The sequence below is a fragment of the Pagrus pagrus genome, assembly GCF_965226575.1.
Source record: "Pagrus pagrus genome assembly, chromosome: 16".
In the NCBI taxonomy this organism is placed as follows: domain Eukaryota; kingdom Metazoa; phylum Chordata; class Actinopteri; order Spariformes; family Sparidae; genus Pagrus; species Pagrus pagrus.
In genome coordinates this window covers 15,959,162-15,986,769 of record NC_140200.1, presented here as the reverse complement: position 1 = coordinate 15,986,769, position 27,608 = coordinate 15,959,162, and the positions used below count along the sequence as shown (strand labels likewise).

Genomic DNA, 27,608 nt, shown 5'->3' with positions numbered 1-27,608 from the left:
TTAAAGACATAAATCAAAACGCTCTCTCACAACCGTACTGTTTTCTTCAAAAAGTTTAATTTGCATAATTATTTACAACAGATGGTTGATAGCAGTACTTGATAGAAGAGGGCAAAATATACTGAACCACATTGATAAAAGCAGGAAAATAATAAAATGATATAAACTGTTGAAACCATTTCAAAACCTTGCATTTAGAAAAGAAAGTTTACAGTTCATTTATAGATAAATCTAGAAATGAAATATTCAGCTTAAATTAATCTTACAAACACAAACTGAGCTGTAGGATGCTGTAATACTGAACAGCAATGAAACACTAAATAATACATTCATTTTCACTATCCTGCATGCTATCTGAAGATCTTATAAAATAATGTTTGACAAAGTAATGTTAAACAACAAAAACATGGTCAAGAGCGGAAAATAGTTCCATTTAAATTAGGCATATATTATATATTTATATATGTATATTTCTGTACAAATACTGAATATTTGGCATTATATTTATCCTCATTATTGATATATCTAACAATTCAAAATAGTTTTAAGCTAACCACAAACCTTTTTTATGCTATCAAATTTTTCTCATGTCACATTCAAAAACCCTTAAGAGGCCTTCTGTTATTTCTACCCACAGCCACAACACAAGACATTTCTCCACCAAAGGCAAATAAAATTGTGACTGCTCTCTCCCCTCATAAAACACGCAAACAGAAACAACGGCACAGATATAGAAACGTTTTTTTCCTCCCAGTTGTACAGCAGCACGCAAATGTGGACAGCATACCACACTGACTCAAGCCCATCACACTGCGGAGGGCACTGAGGTCTCAACTAAAACAACACGTGAAATCAACCTAAATAATATAATACGACTTGGAAATCAAGCATGAGGAAATGTTACACGTAAGCATTTAAACGTGACCGAAGCAAAATGTTTGCCTGTTTAAAGGAATAATTTGACATTTTGGAAAATATGCTTCGCTTTCGTGAAGAGATAAAAAGATTGATACCACCAGCGTGTCTGTACGTAAAACCGTTAGCTTAACTTAGCAAAAAAAAATGGAAACAAGCCTGCAAAGTCCCATGTCCCTAAAACTCCCTAATTAACATGTTCTGTCTTGTTTGTTCGAAAATGACCATTTGGGTTTTCATGTTGGTCTATTTTTTAACATTGGACTAGGTCTCTCCTGTTTTCAGTTTTCTGGCTAAGCTAAGCTAGCTGTCGCTCGGCTTTAGCTTTGAATTTCAAGGTAGGGAAGGACAGTTTTGGAGAAAGATAGTTGACTGTTGTGTCTCATTCCCAGGTCGTCAAATACTGATGCATTGGGTGGGTATTCGGCCTTAAATTCTAACCCAAACGTTCGGTTTTTGACAACCTGGGAATGACACTCAATAATCAACTATCTTTCGCCAGAATCTCCTTCCATATCTTTAATGGACAGTGGAAACAGTGAGTCCCTGTGCCCGTCCAAAAGTAGAATTACCTTGTAAAACCACAACAACCTCAACAAGATAAAGAGTGCAACAGGAATCAGTCCTAAAACCCAGAAACAATTTAGTATTTTTGCTCTTCTGGTTCCCTCGACACAAAGTTAATGGGTTTTCTGAATAGGTTTTTGGTTAGCTGCTTGAGATAAGGTCTGTGGGTAACACAGGCTTAGGAGATTTTCACATGTTGTTCTACGACATAAAATGCATCAGTTTATACCCCAGAAAAAGGTGTTAAAAGGTGTTTACAGCTTAAAAAAAGGTTGTGGGGGCTAACAAGTGGATAAACGAGACTACAGCAGTTGTCGGGGACATTAAACGCCATCACGCCAAACACGGAGAGTCTTTACAGGTCGACTATTTCTAACTTTACAAGCTGTTGATTGATCAATTTATAGTAAAGTGTGTATAGTATAGCAAAGTAAGATGTTTAGCTGTGGTGACGCTGAAGTCATGCAACCATAATGTAGTCTTCAATAACCCAATGTTATCTTTTCACCCCTGGCGATTTAATTTACGCTTCAAATAAGAGTGGTGTTCATCTGTGAAGATCATCTTGCTGAACAAAACATGTAAGAACCACAAACGTCTGTTTACCACAGAGTTTATTTTCTGCAATAATGCAAAATCCAATTTAAAAATCCCATAGACTTATTATCAAGGGAACCAGGGCGATGCTAACTTCCAGGTTTGCCTACAATAGTACATCAACTCTGCAGCACTCTATTATAAGTGAATTAGTGAGTTTTAGAGGTGCTTTCAGGAGGATTATGTTACCTCTGGACAGAGCCAAGCAAACTGTTTCCCTGTCGGTAAAATGCTAAAGCCGAGATAGTTTAGCCATAAAGCCTGGTAACAGGAAACGGCTAGTTACTTAGCCAAGCATCCCGAAAGAATTAGACCTATAACCCCGTATAAAAATCAACACTTTGACACTTGTTACACAAACAAGATATAACAAGTTAATTAGTGAGCTTTAGAGGGTTTTTTTGGACAATTTTTGTTTTCTTTAAACAGAGTCAGGCTAGCTGTTTTCAACTGGTGTCCGTCCTTTCTGCTATGCTAAGCTAAGCTAGTTGGGTGCTGCTTCACATTTATCAGGTAAACAGTTACTCAAGTCAATTAGGTGGTTTAGGAGGATGTTGTTACATGTGGACATTAAAAGACTAGCTATTGACGGTTGAATACTAAAACTGAGAGTTAGCTTAGCCATTAAGCCTTGGCAGGAAAACGCTAGTTTGTTGGCCAGGTGCATTGAAAAAATAGACCTATAACCACCAGTGAAACCGCAGATATTCACCTTGATGCACAAATTAGTTATATTATAATATTATATATTATATTGAGCTTTATGAGGCTTTTAGGCCCATTTCATTACATTTGCACAGAGCCAGGTTTGCTGTTTCCCAGTTTTCAGTCTTTAAGCTAGCTAGTTAACCTCTAACTGTAATGTTAGCTGAGTGGTATCAATCAACCTAATCAACTCTTGCGAAGAAAAACAATATGCATATTTCCAAAAGTGTCAAACCACCTGAACAGCACTGTAACATCCCACAGATTTAGGTTCGTCAGAGGCCTAAAGATCAGGATGAAAAGCCAAACTGTCTAAATTAGGCTTATTGCTTGAGGAGCAGATACACTAGCCCAGTATTAATGCAAGCGTGACATCAAATATGGTCCATAATTTACCACTTGACTGCTGTTTGTCTAGAGACAACTGATCAAAAGTCACACAGTTTATGAGAAGAGAGAGCAAGCAATTAGAAAGACATCTTTGCAGTGCAACTGTATCAGAAACAAGGAGAAAAGCTTTCAATGAAAATTTAATGGAGCCTCAGTTGAAAAGACTGTAAAGAGATCCTCAAGATAAGGGAAACTCAGGGCTCTATCTTGAGGATGTATAATGACACTGCTGTTGTTGTGTATATATGTGTGTGCGTTTGATGCTTTTGGTGTGTGCTGATTGTCAGAATAAACCAAAAAAAAAAAAGTACCAGGAGAGAAGTTGGTTGATTCAGCACCTATACAGACTTCTCTGAGGTTTATCTTCAGGACAGCTATTAAACGATGTTAAAATATGGTGCCGCAAACTGTGTTGTATAAAGCAGAAACACGTCTTGAATAGTGACATAACAGGGAAAACTGACCCTGGCAAATGAACTTATCACATCTGTGTGTGTGGGTAGTACTGTAGGTTTGCTGATGTTTTCTTTACAATTGTTTTTTTTGTTTTGTTTTTTTAAATCAGCATAAAGTAAATCCTAACTAAGAGGTCGTGGATAAACTGTGTAGGTTTGAGTGCTGGATGACAATGTCAGCACACGTTTTTGCTCCTGTAGTGTAAAGCACAATGGACGGCGTGCTTTCAGTGCTCCGTAAATGACAGGTGATCTGCACTGGATTCTGCAAGCTCTGCCGCCCCACAGAAGTACTGCTGCATAGTACACAGGCATGACAAAGTGTTCCTGTGGAGGTTACAACTACTCCTAATATACCATGTTTGCTAAAAACACTTAACCGTGAGGTAAATAGCTGTAGGTGAGCCTGCCTGTAGTTGTATGAAAACACTATTGCACTTTTTGGCTGGTCAAGTTTTGTCAGTCTCCAGATTCTGTCGATGTAGACGCCAAAAAAGGCAAAAACATCGTTACAATATCACAGCTAGGAGGAAAAATAGATAAAGACCTTTTAGATAAATGATTTGCTGAAATGGATGTGACATGTAGATGTGTGTTACACCGTCATATCCACTCAGAAATCCAGATTTTTTAAAAAGTTCACTTTGTTTTGATGTCAAAACGTAAATTAAATTCTAAAAATGTAACTGCATCACGGTGAATTGTAGCAGAACATCCGTGTGATCTGAACCAAAGAGAGGAAAACAAATGTTAGCAAATCCTCCTCTGATATCCTCTAGACTGTATTGTGCTGAAGGTTATTACAGTAGGACGTTTGGATAAGTCAAATATAAATTTTAAATTCTGCAGTGTGACCCAGCCCAGTTTCCAGCCCTTTGTAATGGTATTACGGACAAACCTGCACTTTTTAAGAGGTGTTGCAGTCCTTTCACGTACTGTATCTTGACCCAAGACATTCACTCACAGAGTCCTATGAGAATCAAACTGTAAGGCACCTGAGGATTTGTCATGTACATAATTGCCTAACTCGTAAGCCCCTCGTAGCATCGTGGGTGAAAATATGAGACACAGACGCAAAAAAAATAAAAGTATTTAGCGTTTTATCAGAGATGCTAATGAGGAGTTATCCTAAAATATACAACAACAGGATAATGGTACCATGATATAGAATAGCCCCGCCATGATACCACAAAAACACATTTGCTTAGTAACTATAATTCTGTCATCATATGTATTTAACGTCACACATCACTCGCAGCAGCTGAGGACATCTTTGTGTCTGTTATCAGGTGATTGGTGCAAAATAAACAGCTCAAGTGACATCATTTTTCGTTCAAGCCAGTGAGGTTGTGAGTCTGGTTCCTGTTACTCCCTTCTCTGTCCCTCTCAAACTTAAGTCACACTCAGGCTTTGATGGTGGCACGATTTACTTTTTATGCGCTAAACCCAACCTCTTTACCTCCTACCTACTACACGTTTTTACTTATGGTTGGAAAATAGATCCAAGAAACCTGCAATGGAAAATACGAGGTTGAAGCTACAGAAAGACAAAGAGCTCTTTTTGAAGGAAAGCCTGAATTGATGATAATGAGGATCATTAAGCACTAAACATGATGGAATCACAGTATGCAGTCTGTAGGAAGTAGACTGGATTTGCATGACTTTCAGTCAGGTGGAAGAGCAGTTGGATTGTTAAAGTAGCCCCATCAACTGTTTTCATTACTCAGAGAGGTTGTTGTTAGTCCCTCTGAGGGCTAAACGTAGGGAGGAACCAGCTAAATAAATGAGGACTTTAATATTTCTAAGCTATCAGTATTCAGATGAGTGAAGATGCTGATATTTACAGACTTACAAGGAAGATGCAAGATAGCCTGACGAAGAAATCTGACAAAAGCAGACGTTTGTTCTAATGACTATCCCAATTTACCCTTTAAGATAATATATCAATGTTTTTAATGCTTGTTTTTAATGTTAATACTTTTAACCATGTTTTGCTGGATTAGACTTAATTATCTTCTCACTTTCTTTAACGTTACAAGATAGCTTTCAACATATTTTAGGTGGTAGAGCCCGACTCTCTGGGGGAATAAAAAGCCCGAGTCACATCAGATTCTGCTCTGATCCAGAGCAGTTTACAAGATTACTTAGATAAAAAAGTTGATTATCTTCACTCCTGTTTATCAACCTGACTGCAGCAGCTATCCACAGAGGTGACCTCCATGGTCGGATGTTTGTATACTGTAATGCTGACTGGAGCTGGAAGGGAAATTTACTTTATGAACGTAACATAAAGAAGAGAGAGAACCGAGGTCTCTGGTGAGTGTTGGATTAATTTATGGCTAATGTACAGTAATCTGGCTTTTGGGGGCGGATAAACACTGTAAGTAACCCCCTTCGTTTGGGATGAATACATGTTAAACAACCACCACTGGTGATGAAAATCTATCTGACATGACTCAGGCACAAACGTTTGCAGACGGGGTGGTGTTTTCAAGTTTTATTCATGTGAAGACTAGCAACGGGTGACCAAATGAATCTTTACTTACTTTGAGTATACTTGTGGATTTCTCTAGGTCTGAATATTTTTGGAAACATTTGGGATTACGTTAAGTACACAACTCAACAAACATACAGCAAACACCTAGTCGACATTTTAATGCAGAATTCTTACATATTATATCTTAAAAGGGGACTGTCGGGCCTTGGTGGAGGTATGCGCTCTACTGAGTGTCATTCTGGTTATAAATAAACCTACTTCTTATAAGTCATAAATAAATTCTGCTTCTTTTTAAATTTCTATAGATATAAACATTTATAATTTTTAATTAAATAAATAATATAGTAATAAACTGACTTCTAGTTGGAGGTATGTAAGAATATCTCTCGAGTGAGAGCAGGTTGGTAGGTAGCAGGCGATTTGTTAATTTTCAGTGTGTGGCCCTGGCTCGTTCATGAACTGACTCGCTTAGTTCTTGTGTTTTCAGAGCCACAGACAGAGCTATAGATGCTAACTGTCAGAAAACTGTCAGATCTAGGATCAATTAGTCAGACTAGACTAACATATTCACCTTAACAACCCCTCTGCCCCTGCACTATCTCTGCTACTAGGGAATGGAAACAGGGGTGGATTATAGATAACGACCATAACAAGTGCCACTATACCAACTCCATCATCTCTACACGAAATTGCAATGGGAAAAGTGTTCTCTTCTTCTTCTTGATCAATTTTGAAAGGACAGAAATAGACTGAATAGAAACAATTCGCAGGAAATTAATTGTCAACCTCTTCTTCCGAGTGAGTTTAAAGGAGAGGGCTAAATGCTCAGAGACGTCCTGTTTGAAGGGCGTCATTAATTGAAATCAGCAACAATGTGTCAGACACTTCTTTGAAATACAATTTGAAAGGTGTGTTTCAAAGCTCAAGGTACAGCCCTTTAATAAAAGAAGATAATGGACTTAGAAGTAAGTTGTCATCTTGTCAATTTCTGTAATTATACAACGCACTTGATTTTTGCAGGCAAATTATTCTTTAGTCCTTATACTGGGGCACGCTATCTACACAATGTAGAGATATACAGCTAAAGCTCCTGTTGGTAAAATAGTAATACTGACGCTTTGGGTTTCCCCAACTTGTCAGATACTGATGCTTTCGACCGACAATCCCAAGTATTTGACGAGTAGGGAATGAGACTCAAAAAGAAGATGGAATAAGTCTTGTAAATATATAAATTGGTGCATATAAATCTAACATCCACAGAAAATTGGTGAGTTTATTAAATCTTAAAGTCTTCGTATAGAACTCTCTGTATCACAAAATATAGTTCATAGTTTATATACTGCATGAGGACCTTCACAGAGCCAATTCATTCTGTATTTGAATTGTGAACTACAAGGCCATCAATTAATTATATTATTTCTTGGAACCTGCATGAATTGATCATACAAAAACTCTGAATATTGTGTTTGCTTTTGAATGCTCTTGGTTTGTAATCTTTCATATTTCATCTTTAAACCAATCAAATAAATTAGAGTTAAATAAAAAAAAGTAAAAGTTTGGGAGTGACTTGTCCTCTGTCTAATTCAGTTGGATATTCCAGCACCTGCACATCTCCTGGTGTGTGTGTTTTTTTGCATCGTTAGGGGCTCTACATTCATGAGTGGTTTGGTTAAGGCCGTCTGGTAAGGTAAGGGTTTCAGATTTAGCACTGATGTACACATGTCACAAAGTAAAATGCTTCAGCTTCAGGTCAAGCCTCGACATGAGCAAAATAAACCCCTCCCGACAAGTACGACTCACTGCCTCACGCAAGTATTTACAGCACACAGACTGATCTCTCTCCCCTACTGAGTGTCATTCTAATTACAATAAAATGGGAAACATTACACACTGTACTGCAGCATAAATCTAGTGGCCCTATGTCAACATTTGTTTTTATCAGCTTGGGTTTTGGCAAATGAGGATGAATGGGCATGTACTGCAAAATGTTAGGGAAACACTGTCTGTGTGGTATAAAATATGGACAGGTTTGTTTAGCTAGCTGTAGCGCTCTATGCCCTTGGCTCAGGGTGGGCATATTAGATTTTACTTCAAGGTCGGTGGAATGTCAAAGCCTGTAATCTCTCCCATCCGATAAATAAATGACCCTGACCTCTTTGCATGTTAGAAAGGAAGTTAAACCACAAAACCTTCTCCTCATTTACATCACTGAGGGCAAGAGCATTGCAAAGATGATCTTTTCTAAAGTCACAATCTACCACAAGTCATCGGAGAGACAATGGGCACCATATTAATAAATCTCTGTTTAAAAAGTCCTTGAGTGTGTGTGTGTGCGTGCACATAGGACTGGGTAAAGGACAACAGTTTAGAGTAAAAAGCAGCACCATTTACTATAGTAACTGAATATTGTTAAAGTGTCATTTGCACCTGTCTTTCCTAGACTACATGAGCAGATCAAAAATAACAACACAAGTGTTTTCTTTAAGCCCCACTGGGAACAAAAGGTTGGATGCAGTGTGTTATGAGATATGGTCTCTGTCCCTTTATAAGCAAGACAAATGCACTGTCAAATCAACCCACAACTGTTTCAACTATAAATACTAAATGTATACTGTAGATTGTGATGTTGGTCATATGATAGATACTGTAAGTATAATTAAAAGTGTTAGAATCACAATATTGTAGTTACCAGAGGCCTGAACGCCGTCAGAAAGAAATGAAAAAACAAAACAACACAGGTGCAGTTTATATGACCTATAGAGTAACATGAAATTCTGTAGTAAATTTCCCATTTCTGTCCTTGCAATTCAACTGCAACAATATCACATGAGCTTCATAAACTACATTTCCCTTGGAAATACAAACATGAATATTATAAGGTGCAAAATGCATTGTCTGATACAGTCACCTCTTCCAAGCTGCGCAAAACTGTCTTTTTGTTAATAATTCATATTTGTTCTGCAATGGAAATGCATCCAGCAGCAAATAACGTACATAGCTTAAAAAATGTCTAGTCCTAAGAGGGGATGGTATGTCATGAATGAAAGTGGATAAATGCTGAAATGATCGTCGAGGATTTCGAGCCTTCTTCAGATCTCATTCAGCAACACTGGCCAACAGCTGCAGCATGCCTGCTTAAAGATGGATAGATGATACTTAGCTAGAAAGATAGTAGAGAGGACAGTTGTGCAGCACCCCAGACAAGCTGTCAAACATTTGAAACCCCGCTCTGTTTTTGAATTTTTAACCACAAATTGGCAGGAAATAAAGAAATTGATCAACTAACATATCTGGAAGTTTGAAAAAGTTTGAACCTCATCAAAAGACACAGCTCAGTCTCCAGAAAAGAAATGTTAGTACTGTATGTTTCTGCAAACTGTGGAAATGTTAAATTTGTACTTATTATAACTATTATATTACATTTAGATTACATGTATATAAGATGACACGATCTATTCCTAACCCTATCCAAGTTTCTGTGCCAAAACCTAACCAGACCTCAACCACAGTGTTCTCACAACATAAAATTGGAAAAAGAAACATAAAGTTACGTATCTTTATGATATGAAATGATAAGTTAGGCACAAACACTACTTTCAACGTCTGGTTAGACTTTCAAAATAAAGCTTGCTGAAAAACATTTCACATATTAGACATGACATGTGACTTATGGACTGTTATCAATGTTGCCAAACAATCGTGGTTTGGTTAGGTTTAGGCCCCAAAACTAATTGGTTAGGTTTATGAAAATATGCTGCTTTCTGTTAAAATAACATTCAGATCACATCACTTATGTAACTTACTTTACGTAATAACAGGCTGAATTTAATATATAATATATAAAAAGTACAAGTTGAACATATCTGTGGTTTGCAGAAACATATACTGCCAACATTTATTCTGCCGATTGGGTTGAGGGACAATAATCTACATATTTTCAAAGGCTTTATCACCTCGCTAAGAAGGTGGGGAACATCAATCTCTGCTGCCGCTGTTCCTTCACACAGGGTGCTTCAGCCCAGGACCATTGTTGCTGGTGAGAAACTCTAGAAAAGTTGCACTTTGTGTTTCCCTTTGAGTGTGGAAGGTATAGCATTAACCTTACTCACAGCGGGGCGATGGCAACAATGGAGAAGATGGAGGGGGTTTATAGTGATGGCTATAACCAAAGTAATCACTAACATGAATTAATGCAGCTCAAATCAAAAACAGGTAAAATGCTGATTTCGGGTTATAGCAGCTCATTCTCGTGGTGCAGAACCTCTGGCAAAGAGTCCCTCGTGGGTTTAAAGCTACACTAGGCAACTTTACATGTTAGTGGCTCATGTTTACCAATCCAGCTGGCCTGTGTTCAGGTTTAATACCAAAAAGACAAGAAGGTGTAACGCTGGTGTGTCCAGTTTCTCAGTGTTGGGCTTCATTTTAAATATTTTAATTATTACTTCATGTGGGCAACGACCGTCCAAACCTGACTCAGTTCACTCACCTGACTTCTCACTCAGGGAAGCTGAAGTGTTCTTCCCTATGGCAGTGCCACGTTGTCATTTAAGCTGATTAAAAAAGGATGCATTTTTGACTGAAATCTTGCCTAGTGTAGCTTCAGTAGGGACAACCCAGAGAATGGCAACAGATGATGAAAAAGTGGAGTAGCAGTGACCGAAGATGACAGTGGGAGGAGGCTGGATGTGACGCCACGAGCTGGTGTTCGGTGGAGGTGCACAAGAGGAGCTGAGGATGAATCCATGGACCTCAAAGCCGTGTCTGGGCTTCAGGGATATAGATCTCGATGCTGTCTGCCCTCTCTGTGGCTGAGTTCTGTCTGAAAGAAGCTGCTCGTTTGGCAGCCATGAGGCGTCTGCGAGCTTCCTGTCGCTGGCGGTCCTGAAGGTCCAGAGAGCGCTCTCGCATTATACTGCCACGTCCCCTGGCTGGCCGCTTTGGCAGAGGTGGTGGCCACTTCCGCTCCTTGGGATACAGAATGACACGAACAAAGAAAGTAAACAATTTTCAGTCTTATAAAGTGCAACTTGCAGCTCTATAGCTTGCTATGTTGGACGGTCAAGTGCTTGTGAAGGTGGTTTGTTTGTGGTTTTGTGGCAATCACCCCCCTGGTGCCCCCATGTAAAAAAGAAACGCAGCAAAAGACGCCCCTGTGGAAGATAAAACATGACAAACTACCCTCTAGAGTGCCTTTCCAGTTCACTATAAATGTATCAAGACTTTCTGCACACAGGTTTCCCGCCACATACAGCTGGTGCCCCTTTTTCTGTCTGTCTCTCAAACATCCGAGTCTGCCACTGAAGCTGATGAGGTTTTAAACACTACACATATTGTCTTTGTACGGTTTTCAATCCAGTATTTGTCTAAAAGGATTAGCAAATGATCACATTCTTTTTTTTAGATGTTTTACACAGTGTTCAAATGTTTTTTGAACCAGGTCCTCTAATTATGAGACAATTTATTCAGTTCAGTATAAAAACTAACGATTAAGGATTATGAGGGGAAAAAGTAATATTAACCAGCAAATGAAACACTGCTAGAGGGGCTTAATTTTATATCGGGAAGGAAATGACAAATGTTGAATCAGTGCAGATAAAATTAAATGCTAATATGAGTTCTATTCACTAGGGATTGCGCACCTTCGTTACATTGCTATAAGTCTTCAATATAAGGACTCTTGATATCTTTGGTACGTGTGTATCATAAACAGACCCAGGCCACCTTTCCTGGATTTTGGTATCACAGCTTGCTATGCCATAGTCCACTTGAGCAAAGAAATGGCTTAAAGAAATTTCCATTAGAAGCCACATTATGAGAATTTATATTATTTTCATAATTGCAATATGAACAAAATCTGCCTCATTTCACACAGCTGTTTCAAGGCATCTTGAAACACAACAAAAACAACTATTATTAATTATGTAGCCAGAACATTACCCTTGTAAAAGACAGCAAAACTTCACCCATATGACCTACAAATTTAGACCATCTGATATACAATAACTTCTGAATGCAAGGTAAGCTTTTGTAATTGCATGGAAAGCTGGTGTTTGTGTCAAACTGTGCCCAATACAGAGCATCTGTGTCACTGTGAGGGCTCAGCTTCATGGTGCTTGCAATGTGCCCATTAACTGCTGGAGGTAAATAACTCCTTTACAACTACAACTGTAGCATGAAGATAATTATCCACGTGCCCTGAAGGATCTAGTCTATTTCTAAAAACACATTACCGTCTAAATGTGTTTCTTACAAATGCAGCTCCTTCATCTACAAGCTCCCCTCTTACAAATGTGATTTTATTTCAGCTGTTGGGTCTTTTATTTTCTGGATTCTGCTAAGATCTGAATAGAATTCTGAATATTCCTGCATTTTATCTTAAGTCAATCCCCCGTTGCCACACATACTTCGCTGAAAGACGCTGTATAGGGAGCACTGCTGATTGGGAAGACGTTATCGAGAAGTCGACCAAATGCAGATGTTTCGCCAATGTCTGCAATACTACGTCTTTCCAACATAACTTCTAGTCGTCGGGCCAACATCTGCTATCTGTGTCTAATCATGTTTTTAATTATTATTTTGTACAATGCTATACTTTGAAATCAAGTTTGAGACTTCAAAAGTAACTGAACTTTCATAAATAACTGCCTCATGTTGTTTCAAATCAGTCTCCATTCTATTTACAGTCTAGAGTCACTTTAATATTTGCTTTCTTTTTTTTAGGTTGCTATTAACTTATTTCTACAGAAGCCAAGAAAGGCCATGCTTGCAATTGTTTTGTCGATGTTGTTATCTCAAGATCGCAAGTTAAGCATTTCATGAGAAAACAATATAATCAACCCATTATTTTGAGAAAACAAAAGGTAATTTTATCATTTTACTTATAGACTTATAAAATGTATCAAAGGTCACGAGTACCAATTATTGGCCAACACATAAGACTGTATTTCAATCATATTTATATGCATATTTTGTTATACCATTCAAACAACCACCAATGTGGGTAGTTGCTTTTCCACTTCCCTCTGCCAATGAGAATTCCTTTGGTTAAACATGTTTAAAATGCAGTGTGTTTATGACCACTCGAAGCAAGATTATCTCTTACAATTACCAATAATTTAATTACTCTCATATAAAACCACTAGGGAAAATGTTCCTAAAACAAGTTCATAAAAAGTTCATATCGTTTGTTTTAAACTCCCAAACCCACCTCACAGAGAAAGTGTGTGTATATAATGGTCCACTCTTACGAATCTGCTGTTTTCTTGTGATAAATGATCTTGTTATCCAGAGAAGTGGTCCTTTTGTTTTCTCAAGAAAACAAGATAAATTAGGACAAAAGAAAACTAGGTTTGTTGTCTTGAGATAGCAGCATTGAAAAATAATTGCAAGCACAACTGTTCTTGTATTCTGTAAATTTCAGCAGATGTGGCATTACTCCACAGACACTGGTTCCTGAAGCATTGTTTCATACACAACATGTGCATATTGGAGGAAAACGGTGCCATCAAATTTTGTAAAAATACAGTTTGATAGCTACCCTGCTTTGATTCACTTCTGCACCTTCCTGTCAAGACTAAATCAGTGTTCTATGTACAAACTAGAAAGTCACACATAATATCCACATCAGTAAAAGAGGTTTTGTGTTCAAATGCTGTATATGATCACTCTAAATACATCCCTGTTTGTTCCCTTTTCTTCATCCTTTAGTTATTCTTTTAACAGGAAATCTCAAAATCATACTGTCTGTATGAAGTCCACTCGGTTTGACTTCACTTGATACTGGAAAAAAGCAGGCTTAGCTGCCATTGTTCCCTACTTAACCTTACATCACTGCAGACCAAAAGCAGGAGATGAATTAGAGAATGAGAATATGTATCAGCAAGATAAAACAAGTCCCAAATTTCTGCAGACACAGCTGATGATTTTAACAGGAAAATATTTTTATGGGATGCTCCTAAGCTGTTTAAACTGATCCCTGCAGTGTTATGATAAGAAAGATTAACTTCCTGCTGGTAACAGGCTTAAAAAAGACAGCAAATGTTGTCACTGCAGTGTTCCTCAAAAGCCGAGCAAGTTCATCTGGAGCCCATTAGGACTAATTATCATGAGTGTCTGGGACAACAGCTACCAGTTTTACCTTCTTCTCTGGGCTCTCCACCAGCTGCCACTGGTTGCTCTTGATCTGCTGCAGCTCATCAAACTTGGCAGTGACGTCATCGATGGAAAGCTGCAAGAGGTCCCAGAATCCAGCCAGGTCCTGAGATGTGGGTCTGGGCATGGCACTGGGGTCCTGAAGAGACAGAGGAGTACAAAATGTAGTGGGTTTCTAAAGGGAAGTGAAGTGAAATGATTTCCTGTCTTTGTTACAGTGTGTACCAGATAACTGACTACTAATGACTTATTACAAATGCAAACACACATTGATAAAGAACCTTAGACTTTTTCTGAACCAGTACAAGTACCATCAGTATCAAACTCAACCTTAATCAATTATATTTCAATATTACTCAATATTATCCACACTGTAGCATGAAATAACATATCTTTCTATTTCTGTATACAGTATATGTTGTTACATCCCCGAAATGGGCAGGGGATTTTGCGAGTAACATTTCATATATTATTTATATTTTATCTTATATATATGGTCATTGTTACATATTTTAAATGTTTTATCTATTCTCTATCTATTTGTGTTTATAATTTTGCTGTACTGTGACATCTCTATTCTCGAAGGAACAAATGTACGGTAAACCAATTTTTGAACCAAAATTTTGGTCTTCTTGAAACTTCTTGAGTTGTTGTTTGGACTTGAGGGTGTGTTCTGACACCACATGAATGGGCTATTAATGTAAGTTAGTATAATTAATATAATTAGTCATTTCTAATGTGGTATTAAGTTGTTACCGTTCAGTTAAAAAAGTTATATATTAGCATGAACCCTGATAACAGGTCAGGTAAAGCAGTATTTTAATGTAGTGGTTCTCAATTAGACCACAGACGCACATCTGATAAGAAGTTTGCTGTTTGATGTTTTACTACAGAAAGTGATTGAAATGGGTGGAATCATAGTGAAAATAAATAATGCGTCTTGTTATTGGAAACCCCTCAAGAACCACGGACCCCACTTTGAGAATCACTGTTTTAGTGGTTGTACTGTTGCAGCAACAAGGTTGGGACCAATGCTTCCATTTGTAATAAACACCTATTTCTTATTTGTAGCGTCCATGTTGTTTCCACATTACAACTGAAAAGGTTATAAATGACTTCCCAACATGAAGTGGGACCATCCTCGGATGATGGTTCTCATAACCACCTTAACATTTGAACCTCACCACTCCCACCACTGTGTGGCAGTGCAGCACCAACAACGGTTCATAACCTCCACTGACTACTGCTGGGAGCATCCCTTAACTGCAAATAGGTCTGTCTGATGATACAGTACACAGTAGCTAAAGGACATACCTACAGTACTACATAATATAATGAAATGGTTGGGTTTAGATATCCAGACTTCCTGGTCCTGTTGTTTAGTCTGTGAGACCGAGCTGGATGCTTCTCTTTAACTGACTTCAGTTGCATCTTTTTTATGAGCAGAGCTGTCCCACTGTGTGCTGTGGCAACAACGATTAATGATTATCAAAGGTCATTTTTATTGTCATGTGCAGTGTGGACAGAATTCTTTGTAGTAGTCATCATTAGCTTTAAATGTCACAATTGATATGCCCTCGTTATTCCAAACCACAAAGTGTGTGTAAATTACTGTCATCACAGGTGTTTTTGTAGGGGAAAAAAAATCTGTTTTTCATTTTACTGAAGTTTTGGGAAAAATATCACTACTCTTTGAAATCTAAATGTCAAAAATCTGGTGCGTATTGCTGCAAACCGCAACTCACACCACTGGACAGCCAGATGCTGCCATGTGCACATCGCAGCAGACAGCAAACACACAAGTGTCATCTCAGACCAAGAAAAAAGGTCAGTAAAGTCGGACTTTTTATAGACACATCATGCAGTTCCTACTCCGTCCAGCAGGGAAACAGAGTCGTTTTCTCATTCAGACACGTCTGAAAGCTCAGGGCAATCTAAGACTTGTCACTACCAATGTTAGACTTAATTCATCATCCCATTATCTACGGGGAGAGAGGGAGAGAGTGCGGCCCAATACCATCCAAAAGAGAGCAACACACTGAGTTAAGACACACACAAACAGAGATGCAGAAAAAAATAACACAAGGCAGTGAGAGAGCAGGCATATTTCAACCACCTCCACACGGTTTTGCATTTCATTTAAAAAATTAGCTACGTTTTAGTGCCTGCCTGTCTCTCTCTACTAGAACTGCAGAAACATTCCCACTTATGACACTATCATCTTCTGATATATGCTGACTCTGTGGATAGTTAGAAAAGGTACGAGTTTCGAGTCGACGTGACATGAGGGCTAAACAATGAGACAGTGTGGCAGTCCATTATTCAAACTCTGAGATCCCATTCAAACTGCTGCCTCTGTGCATTAATGGATAGCCCCAACACGGTGCTGCTTCCTATTGGAATTCCCCTTCCGTTTACAGCAGGGTCAATAAAGGCAGGGGGACTGCTTCACTATTGATCTCTGTGGTCTATTTCTGGAAGGCACACAAGTGCAGCGTCAGGCTGAGCACCTTCTCAGAGCTCGGAGAAACTGAGCCTATCAACAAGTTTACCTGCTGATCTTCTGTGTTTTTCTACGTAATACAAATAACAATGATATAATAATAATAATAATAATAATAAATAATAAAGTAACATATGTTCTTCTTTGTACAGTAAACACATACTACTCACCAGATTCTGCTGACAGAGCCAGTAGAACTGCTGAAACTTTTGAGACATTAGTAGCTGGGCACTTCCCACTGCACTCCGGATTTTTCCTAGGACTGATAGACACACACACAGACACAGAGAGAGAAAGAGAGATTCTGGTTTCATCACGGACATTTTTCAGTCATTCATTCACAAGGATCCAATCTGCTCACATAACACCTTAAACGATTTTGTGATTTCATTGTCAACAGCGACAGCTATGGGCACAATCGCACGACACCAATGCAGGTCGGGTTGTGAGGCACACAGAGCTCAGTTTGCTAGTTTGTAGTCAGTTTGAGGGGTCAATCGCACACATCTTTGCTATTGGTTGTTGCCGGGACTTTGCCGGTCAGGTTTGCCAATGCAAAGATGTGGTGTTTCCTGCGACACCAGATGTGAATGTTGTATTTGTGGACGGGAGGTGAATATTCCACGCTTTTGAGTTTGTGTATGTGTGACTGTAGCCTAATACTATCTTCACTTTGTTTATACTGTTACACATTCTGAAAAAAGAAATGATAGATTTGAGCTGCCACCATTAGTCAATTAATCAATTAGTAGATTGACAGAAAATTAGTTGGTGAATATTTTAAAAACTGATCTTTTCAAGCACAAACATTTGTTGGTTTCAGCTTCTTAAATGTAAGAATTTGCTGCTTTTTCTTTGTCATTTATGAGATTAAATGAAGAGTCGTTGGGTTTTGGACTGTTGGTTGGTCAAAATAATGTAATAATCGTTAGCTGCAGCCTTATAATAAAGCACATATCATGAAAGCATTGACCTCATTCAACAAAAGCAGCACCTGCTTTGACAAGAATGTAGTTTCCCTTGGGACACTCACTCTCCTCTGTCAGGTCATGCTCCTCTGCTTCTCTCTCCATCTCTTTGCACCATCCCTCCAGCCGCTTGGTTTCATTGTGAAGGAGCTGCATGAACCAGCTGCCGTCCCTGCGGATGGGGGACACGCGGCCCACTTCCGCGCTCTCCAGAGTGGGTTCAACCAGCCAGGGTTCGGGCTGAGGGCTTGAAGGCCCGCTGGAAGGCCGGTAGTCCTCCCTGTAGCTGAACAGACCCTGTGTGCGCACCGTACGGATGGCGCCATACTGCGTGGGGGTGCTGGGCTCGGAGTGGCGACCAAAGCCCCCGCCAAACTGTAAGCCCTTGTCCTCCATGGAGGGAAAGCCCTCCAATTCCATGTCTGCTTGTACTGCAGTGGTCACACTGTTGGAGCGCTTGAATCTCCCATGCCTAAAAATGCATAGGGACAATGTTTAGTGCAACTCTAAATGTACTCAACTTTGACTATGGACACTGTTTTGCTCTGTCTGAGCCACATACCGTTTATGATCCTCCACCTGGATTCCTATTGAATGGAACTGAGGAAGGCCTTTACTTTCAGTCTCAGAGTCTGTAACAGCTTCCACCTGATAAATATAGATGAAACAACATTTGTCATTAAAAACTGAAATGTAAAGACAATCCAACGTACAGACACACATTTCTACCACTGAAAAGGACAGCCTGACATTCAGAAATGTCTTACTTATTACAAAGGATTCAAGTTTCCAGTTTTGTCACTCACCTACTCTAGCAATTTAATTGTTGGATTTGTCGGCTTTATTAAAAAAATCAGCACATTATTTACAGACCAATATATACAAATACGTTTTCAAACCTACAAAAAACTTATTTTACACAAGGGATAGAGCGATTATCTGCCTGGCTGATTATTAGGGCAGATATTATGCATTCTTCCAATATAGGAGTTGATAGCCAATAAAATAAATTAATTTAAAAATGCACTACTTTGGCTCTGATGCAGCATCCTGTCCCTGTCTGTACTCACCACTCATCAAATGTCCCACCCACTAAACTATCTGATTGGTTACACGTCACAAGTAATTGCCTTTCAATACTGAATAATCAGAATCTGCAAAGCAAATATTGACTAAAGTTATCAAATAATAACATCTCAAATAAGCCTCAAAATTGTAATAAATTACAGTGCTTGAGTATGTTGGTTCCAGATATCCGTAATTGGTCTCCTTGTTTACTGACAATTGACAATGGTATGGGACCTGAAAAAATGATATTGCCTGATCCCAATTGTACACATATAGGCCTGTAGTCATGCCTCTCAAACCTTGGTGTCTAAAACAAGAGTGAATAGAGAGGCTGACAGTCAGGAATGAATTGCCATTTCTCACCCATCCTTCATGCTAAGCAGAAGGTGAAGGTCTCGTAGCAACTGTATGAAACAAACAGTTAAAAATATAAATATGTACAACTGCAGTGTGGGTTCTTGTCAATGAAGCTAAGAAAGTCCAACCTTACCCAAGATTTTTGGTATTAAGGAAACTGAAAATAAAAAGTTGGTGAGGAATCATAAACTAGCTGGAACTCTGGGTCACGACTGGCATCGTGTCCAGTCTAAATAGCTGCATTTGAAGGAGGACCATCAATTGTTTTGGACACCACACTCAGCATTGCCCTAGAGGAGGCGTCTGTCGGCAACAAGCAGGGACAACATGGCCCACACATACAGCCTCCTCCAACGTTGGCGATAAAAACCGAGGACTCTTGCCTCCAGGAGATGCAGCAGCTACCTAAGTTGGTCAGACAGTTAGCACACAAAGCTGAATCCTTTTCTTGCGGTATTCCTACTTGTTCAGGCATGGTCTATTATATGATCAGGCCGATGCTATCAGCTTGCTCAATAAGAACTTAACAGGTTATACACCTGCATCACAAACTAATACAAAGCGAGTGAGAGAGATCCTCACTGTCCTCTTCATTACTGCTGCTTTTGAATAGGCCCTGTCCATGTAATTGTACAGCCTGACACGTGTAAAAGGTCAACAAGACTCTAAAACCTTGTAGAGTACTTCACACAGATTGGGACATTTGTAATACCAAAAAATAAGAAGATTAACAATTTTGCATGTGTAGTTTTAAGACTGCTTTGAGTTGTGGACAGTTGTGGCAGAAACCACCTAAAATACATAAAATATATGCCTGTTGTGCTCTTTTTTGTAATAAATAAGTATATTGAAAGGTCCCACATTGTAGAGAGTGCATGTCTTTTTTATAATAAGCAGGTCTAGGTGCTTAATAAATACTGTGAAAGTATCAAAACCCACTGAAAATGCACACAGACTGTACTCCGAAACTGTGCCTTTAACTAGTCGTCAGACCTTCTGTAACATTGTGATGTCACAACTGCCGGCGTCAGCAATAGAGTGGTGAAGTAATGAGTCCTAAAACCCGGAAATCAGTTAGCATTGTTGCACTTCCATTTTTTTAAATGGGTTTACAACTTGTAGATTGATGAATTTATAGAAAAAGTGTATAGTAATTGTGTAGTAAGACGCTTAGTGGTGGTGAAGTTTAAGTCATGTGACCGCAATGTAGTCTGTTTATAGCCCAACATTAGCTTTTTACTTCAGACCATTTAATCTACACTTTGAAAATCACAAAAGTGGTGTTCATCTGTGAAGATAATCTTGCTGAATGAAATGTGTAAGTATCATAAACGTGTGTTAGCCACAAAGGTTATTTCGGCGATAATCCAAAAAGAGACAGTCACTAAAAGCATTCAGACATAAGGTTAATAGAGGCATGTTGTTGTTTTTTTTGTAGTATTTTGTTATATTTGCATCTGAGCCCGTCGTTCAGCAGCTAACCTCTTAGCACCTGGGTATGGAGGTATGGATCTGAAAATGAGCATAATATGGGACCTTTACAAGTGATTTTGCTCAGAACGCTGAAAGATGGTTTTACTGTGACCAAATTTTACATTACAGCTCTCATACATATTAACACTCTGAATATCAGAATGAGTAATGAGGAATTATCCTAGCCAGGACTAGATGGAAAAAGATAGATGCGATTAGTGTAATTAGGATGAGGGCTCGGTAGTAGGGTTGAAAAGACACTCTCAGTTACCTGTATCCCAATAGAGGAACGTGGGGTTTTGAGGTACTCCTCGGCCTTGGACACCAGCACTGCTTTGTCACACGTCTGGACGGAGGTGTGGCTGCCCAAAGACGCATGCCTCTTGCCTGCTGCTGACTCCATGGCCATGGTGACCGCCTTAGTGCTGTCCAGGCTGTCCATGGAGCTGTAGATTGGACGACCAAGGCTATCCGTGGTCCACAGACCGCCCCGTGGATGCCTGCCCTCCTGGTAGGCATCTTGGGTGGACTCTGTACTGCTCTGGGCTGTCACAGAGATAAGAGGCTTGGTGGTGGTGCGCGGGGGCACAGGAGGTGGAGTCTTCTTGTAACTGGGAGGATATGATACCGCTGGATAGCACAAGCAGGATGAGAGGACGAGGACAAGGCAAAACAAGGGTAGAGGATAAAATAAAACATGAGAATGACAAATGTGGCCAAAAGCTGACAGGGACCAAGTGCTGCAGTTCACCTGTATCACACAGCGTGTGATAGAAGAGCGTCATAGCATGATGGGAGATTAGGCATCGGGGCACTTTAAGCGAGGGAAATGTCAGTAAGGTGAAAAGCAACAGCAGCTCTGTAATATGTCTGTGTTTATCGAGAAAGTATGATGAAGGATTACAGGAAAGATTTGCTCTTTCAAGTGCAAATGAGAATCTGATGGTAATCCATCCAGATGGACCTCACAGCAGAGTTGGAAATGTACCAACTTTACTTGCTGGATAGCTTTTGTTTTTTTTCAAACCAATGACAAAACACAGACTTAGTCACTCAGCATGTCATTTTCAAAAGTATTTCATGTGTCGTGTTCTTTTCATGGTTTACATAATAAAATTCTTATAAATGAATAGGTGAATAAGTCTGAGACACACTGACTATGAGATGGACCTATCTTGTTTTAAAAACCTTTTTAATCATGGGAGGAACTACAAGTGAAGTTTATAAATAAGAGAATTTCATTAAATTAATCCAGATACTGAGGTGCTTGAAACTCAGGAAGTGCAGCACCAAGGATCCATTTATACGCATTATTTTGACAAACACTGAGCCTTATTTTAACAACTTGACTGCATGAATCCTGTTATATTGATATCCTCTATATACACCGTCTTTTAAACTGGTTTAACTGGACTGATGTTTACATTTGCATATTTTTTGTTTTCAAGAGATTACAATACAGATGTACGTAAGTTTGCTCATCCATTTCCATCATCCCCATCCATTAGTTTATTTCAAAAAGGCCAAGTGCTTTTAAAGGCTTATAATCAAAAAAGTAATAAAATAATAGCCTAAACTTTAAATGGCACTTACAGTATGAGCATTCTCTCCCACCGTGTTTCTGATCTCATTGATGCCTCCTATTCATTTTCTCATTTATTATTCACATTTATATAGTAAAATGTTCAGCATACCGAACACATCATGAGAATTTTGTGCTTTGCCGACTTAAACACGTGCTGTATTCAAGCGTAAACAGGTGCAGGCAGAGCCGCACACACAAACAGATACACACACACACACACACACACACACACACACACACACACACACACACACACATAAACCACTTTGGATTACAGGTAATTAAGTGCAATAAGAAATAAGAAACCACAGGGAACTGTGTTAAGCTAAATCCAGTCACAGACTTGACTTCCTTCCAACTTGAAGGGGCTGCAGCTCTGCAAGACACAGTGGGTGGATACCAAAATGAAAAGAGCACGGTGACTCAGGCTGTACGCGACTCCACACAGTCTATTTTTACACATTCCAACCGTTTGACTTCCATTCAGAACAGAAAATGTTACAGATTGCTCGGTAGCAGAGACAAACAGAGTGACATAAACCTCTGCGTATCTACAGTATCCGTCTTTCTGTGCGGTTACCTTGCATTACTTTGCCGATACAACACATTCAAGTCAATTCATACATTTCTGGACTTTTGTCATAATTATTACAACCATCAAGATGTTAAAATAATAGTCTATGTTCATGTCCATGGCTTTTCTAAAACATGGTCACCTATTAGCTCTGTATTGTTTGTTTCAATATTGTGTATTGTCTATTTGTATTGTTACTGTTTTTGATACCTGCTAGATGTAAATTAGCATGTTTACATCGTGTGTTTTTATACTAATGTTCATTAACATGCACAGACATCCATCCTGGTCCTAAGGTTAAAATGATATAACATACTTACAGCACTAAATATTCACACCTGTATTTTCTATAAAGTATGGCTGAGAGGCTCCAAAATGAAAGTGATGTGTTGGGTTTCTTGTACACTTTGGAAAAATTAAACACTGTTAACTTTTATAATTACAAAAGCTTTTGCTATTATCTGTCACGATGGCTAGATGCCGTGAAGTAGTGCGAAGTTTGAATTTTTGTTGCCGCTATATTGATATTTTTAAATTGTAAAGTAAAAACCCATCTGTTCAGTCTGGCTTTTACGTAGTGTTTTTATTTTTATTTTATCCATTTATTCATTTTCATTTCATTCATTATTACCATGAAATCTATTAAGTTTGATCAGGATTTTATTTTTTATCATCAGTATCTATATATTCCATTTTATTTTATCAACACTTTTTAAATTACTATCAACTTTTATGTGTAGTTTATAAAAAAAATATGTTTAACCATTATTCTTATTGCTTGTATCTTTCATTCTTTATCATTTATGATTTTAATTACATATATCTTATATCTGTCTCGGTGTATATTAGTCTCTGAATCTATTTTTGCTTTTTTAATATTGTACGGGTTTTTGTAAAGCACATTGAATTGTATTGGATTTCAATTGCATTGATACTGTGCAACCAGTCACTCCAGAGATGTGACTGTTTCAAAACTGAGAGCTTGATAGGAAATGTCACAGGGTGGAAATGTGCACTAACAAACAGACTAACAAACAATCCCATAAGCTCCTTTGCAGAAGTAATAAATGTGACTGTACTCCCTCAGTGGGCTCATATTAAGGACTCTAAATTAGCCTCTCATCAGACTGTAAGTTGAGTCAGCACTGCACAGGTCTCCTGCCGTTCATTTACACACTTTAGACTTGCTTAAATGAATTGACATTTGGAAACACATTTGTCGTCTTATACGCCTACATTTACGTGCTGGGCATAATTACACAATTATTTGCTTGGGTTAATGTTGTTTAGAGAAGACATCTAATTTGCTGACTCCTCCTGGGCTGTCATATCAACACATAATATGTTTCTGAGAGAATTGCCCTTCTCAATTGGAAAGAAGAAAAATCACTTTGTCTTGCAATAGCATTGACTGGACACCAGATGTCCTCCTAGAGACTGTACATTGTCCTCTTAGAGACATACTGGATTGTATCAGTGGATTAGGATAAGAATTATTAATTATTAATTATTAATATATGTTATTGATATATTATTAATATATGTGTCTATGTCATGTGTGCATTAACATCCTTATATTTATTTTATATCCTACCACCTGGAGCTAAAACTGAACCTGCAAGAAGTGCTAGAGTCCACTAAAAAGCAACTGTACACCGCAAAGTGTCAATAGTACATTTATTAATGTTGATTTGAGAACTGGTTGAATGTACCTCAGTACAATTAATCAAGACAAATACTTAAGTACCATTTTTAGGCAATTATCTCAATTATCCCATGTAATGCCTCTTTGTATTTCTACCTTAACATATATCAGAGGAAAATATTGTCACTCCACTACATATATTTGACAGCTGAAGTTACCAGTTAATATGAAGATTTACTTTTTACATACAAATCTGTGATTAAGATATCTTTATTAATATGTTGCAAGGTAATAGATTAAACTACCAAACATTTTCTAAAGTTGTAACAACAATGAATGTAGGATGTTCTTACAGTGGTGTTGCTACTTTAACTTTAATGGCTTGAAAATGTCCTTCTGCACACAGTCTCAGAGTAACGGTTAGGGCTGGAAAATAAGGTAAAAAAAAAAACATTTAAGCGATTTTCAAAAAATTTGTACATCACAATTTAAATTTTCACTGAAAAAACTATTAAAATCATAATGTTGTGACAATTGTTAGGTACTGCACATATTTTCTTATATCTAGTGGAAAAGATTGTTTGTGACTTAAACGTTACATAATTCAAGTGATGTACATAACATCGATACATTCGTAACTAAAGTTACATAAGTAACATAGTTATTTTAACCTAAGCTACAATGTTTTTTCTTACCCTAACCGAGTATTTTAGTGCCTTAACCTAACAAACTGTGACGGAATGATGAAGGTCCAGTACAGCTGTCGCTGGTACATTACGGCGGTCACGTTGTTTTGGGAAGGGTGGTATATGTCGATTTGGAAGTCGCCGGCAATCGACTTATTCAGTTGTTCATTCATGAGGATTTGTTGCATTTCACCTTCATTAAAAAAATCTAAGCCATATTGCGATTTTGGTTATATTTTGATTAACTGTTCAGCCCATGTAGTGGTGTGGTTAGACAAGTTAAAGAGGTACATATATAATATAATATAATATAATATAATATAATATAATATAATATAATATATGTGATGTGGCCAGTCAGTGCCTGAAGCTCCAAGTTAGAATCAAATGCAGATTTAATTCAAATACCGAGTCTATAATCTGTGCACCAGTGTAGAAAGAAGTAAAAGTAAGAACTTCTTGTGAAAAAAACTTTCCCCATTCACTTTAGTCCAGGCAAGATAAAATTATGTTGTGATATTTCCAGACCAATTACTGTTTTGAAGGTGGTGTGACTCATTAACAGCCAGGAAGCAACAACCTAAACCTTAAAATAATTATGGTAAATAGCATCAGCTCCTTCTTCTGTCTAGACTTAACATTTCACACTGACAACGACACACAGGGATTTCAAATGTGAAAGAGGAAGAAAATCTTGACACTGACAGCATGGCCTCACAAATCAATACTGCCACGCAGTCACAAGCTCTGTACCATTCTGTCCACCTACATGTTAGCCCCACAGTTAAAGCAAATGCAAAGCAATGTTCAGCATACAGTCGGAGCCCTTTAGCACGACAAATCACTAACTGAGAGGAAAGAGATAGCAAAGTTGAGGAAAAGTGTTAACATCAACGGTGTTAACATAAAAAGTTGCAGAGCTACAGTATAGCAAGTTTTATCTTTTTTTTTAGCAAGTTTGGCTAATACAGCCCAGGGGAAGCATCCTGTCCTTTGTGTTGTCAGTTGCGCCTGGATGTGTTTGGATTTGATTGTTTGGCTTAGCCATGCTGCACTGGGCAGTTCAGTAAACAGACCCACACACTGGAGGCACAGCCAAGACTAAATGGACCTGAATGTCATGCTATAAAATGTTGCTGCTCCGCTTCGATGTATTTGTAGTATCATAAGTAGTAGTTTATGCCTTCAGAACAGGCACTTTGACCGCTCAGAGGCAGAGACAAGCTTCTTTAGGAAACTCAAATATCCAGCCTACGTATGATTTATCCTTATGTAAACTCATCCATTTCCTCACCGACTGTCCAAATTTGTTATTATCTGTTGCCATTTCTAACTTTATCAGCTCTGAGAGCGAATCAACATCACGCACAGCACACTCAAAGAGTAGTGCTTAAACGTAATGCTGATAATCGATCGGTTGATCATCAGGAAATTAATTAACGACTACTTTGACAATCAATTAATCGTTTACATTGTGTGTAGTAAGTTTAAATGTCTCATGCATCAAATATTTTCTGTTTTATATCATTTCAAATATATCTATTTGAGTTTTAGACAAAAAAGGCATTTGAGGTGTTGTGATGGACTATTCTTAAACAATTTTCTGACTTGGTGTTCACTACACAATGAACCGATTTAAACTAGTTAAAACTGATGGGCAGATGAATCAGTTTTACAAATACAATGGTGCAGGGGGTAACAATTACAATTACTCTCATCAACATAACGAGGCCCCCTCTGACTTTTTTGGGTACAGGTTATGGTAAAGATCACAAATATTGTCGAGGGTGTCACTTTGTGTTGAAAAGTGGCGGTGATATAAGGCTGCCACTGAAGACATTGTTTTAAACTTTGTTTCAATATATGCACTTTTAGGCAATGTACTGTGGGGATCACTATGAAGTCGGGGTATTTAATTATTATAAAAATTTATGACAGCACTTTAAAAGCGTATAGCCGAGGCTAGAACAGTGACGACAACCAGGAAAATAGCACACAACTCATACTTGAGTTAAAGTAAAGATGTCCTGTTGAAATATTGCTTTGGTAAACGTGAAATTAACCCATATGAATTGTACTTGAGTAAAAGTCTTTAAGTATCTGATATTAAATGTACATAAGTCTCAAAAGTACAAGTACTGTAAAAGTAAATATCAGATGTTCCTCACTTAATCGCTCCTTTAATGCCCCACTAGCTAGCAAAAGTACTAAAAGTGGCACAAATCAAACACAACGACAATAGCTACATGCTGAGTCCAGCTAAAATACTAACAGCTCATGGTGTATCTTCAAGTAGTATGTTAAACTTGTATATTTACCTATGTGAGTCTGACTGATTTTGACTGTTCACCCCCCTCACAGTTATTACTGCAGATTTATGCTAGCCCAAACCTTTTTGAATTTGAGGAGCAATGAACCGAGAAGTTGAGGACTTTGGCCGAGCAAGACTGACACAGAACAACGTTCAGACAG

At 38.3% G+C, this 27,608-nt stretch overlaps 1 protein-coding gene and 1 long non-coding RNA gene across 3 annotated transcripts in view; one reads left to right on the top strand and one right to left on the bottom strand.

The window, feature by feature from the left end:
- Nucleotides 1-37: 37 nt before the first annotated feature.
- On the bottom strand, nucleotides 38-27,542 carry LOC311272107 (disks large-associated protein 2). 2 transcript variants are annotated; one of them, XM_084378268.1, is made up of 8 exons: nucleotides 27,455-27,542; nucleotides 21,398-21,460; nucleotides 20,918-21,276; nucleotides 18,311-18,396; nucleotides 17,814-18,220; nucleotides 16,951-17,042; nucleotides 14,264-14,416; nucleotides 38-11,091 (listed from the first exon to the last, which is right to left on the bottom strand). In XM_084378268.1, exons 2-8 carry the CDS (start codon nucleotides 21,429-21,431, stop codon nucleotides 10,876-10,878), a joined length of 1,347 nt encoding a protein of 448 aa, XP_084234394.1. In that variant the 5' UTR covers nucleotides 21,432-21,460; nucleotides 27,455-27,542; the 3' UTR covers nucleotides 38-10,875. The 2 variants fall into 2 exon arrangements, with proteins under 2 accessions (XP_084234394.1, XP_084234393.1); XM_084378267.1 differs by lacking the exon at nucleotides 27,455-27,542 and having other exon boundaries at nucleotides 21,398-21,909.
- LOC311272108 overlaps nucleotides 27,521-27,608 on the top strand; it is a 76,264-nt gene continuing 76,176 nt past the window's right edge. The window contains exon 1 of the long non-coding RNA XR_014624515.1: nucleotides 27,521-27,608. This is a non-coding gene — a long non-coding RNA (uncharacterized lncRNA).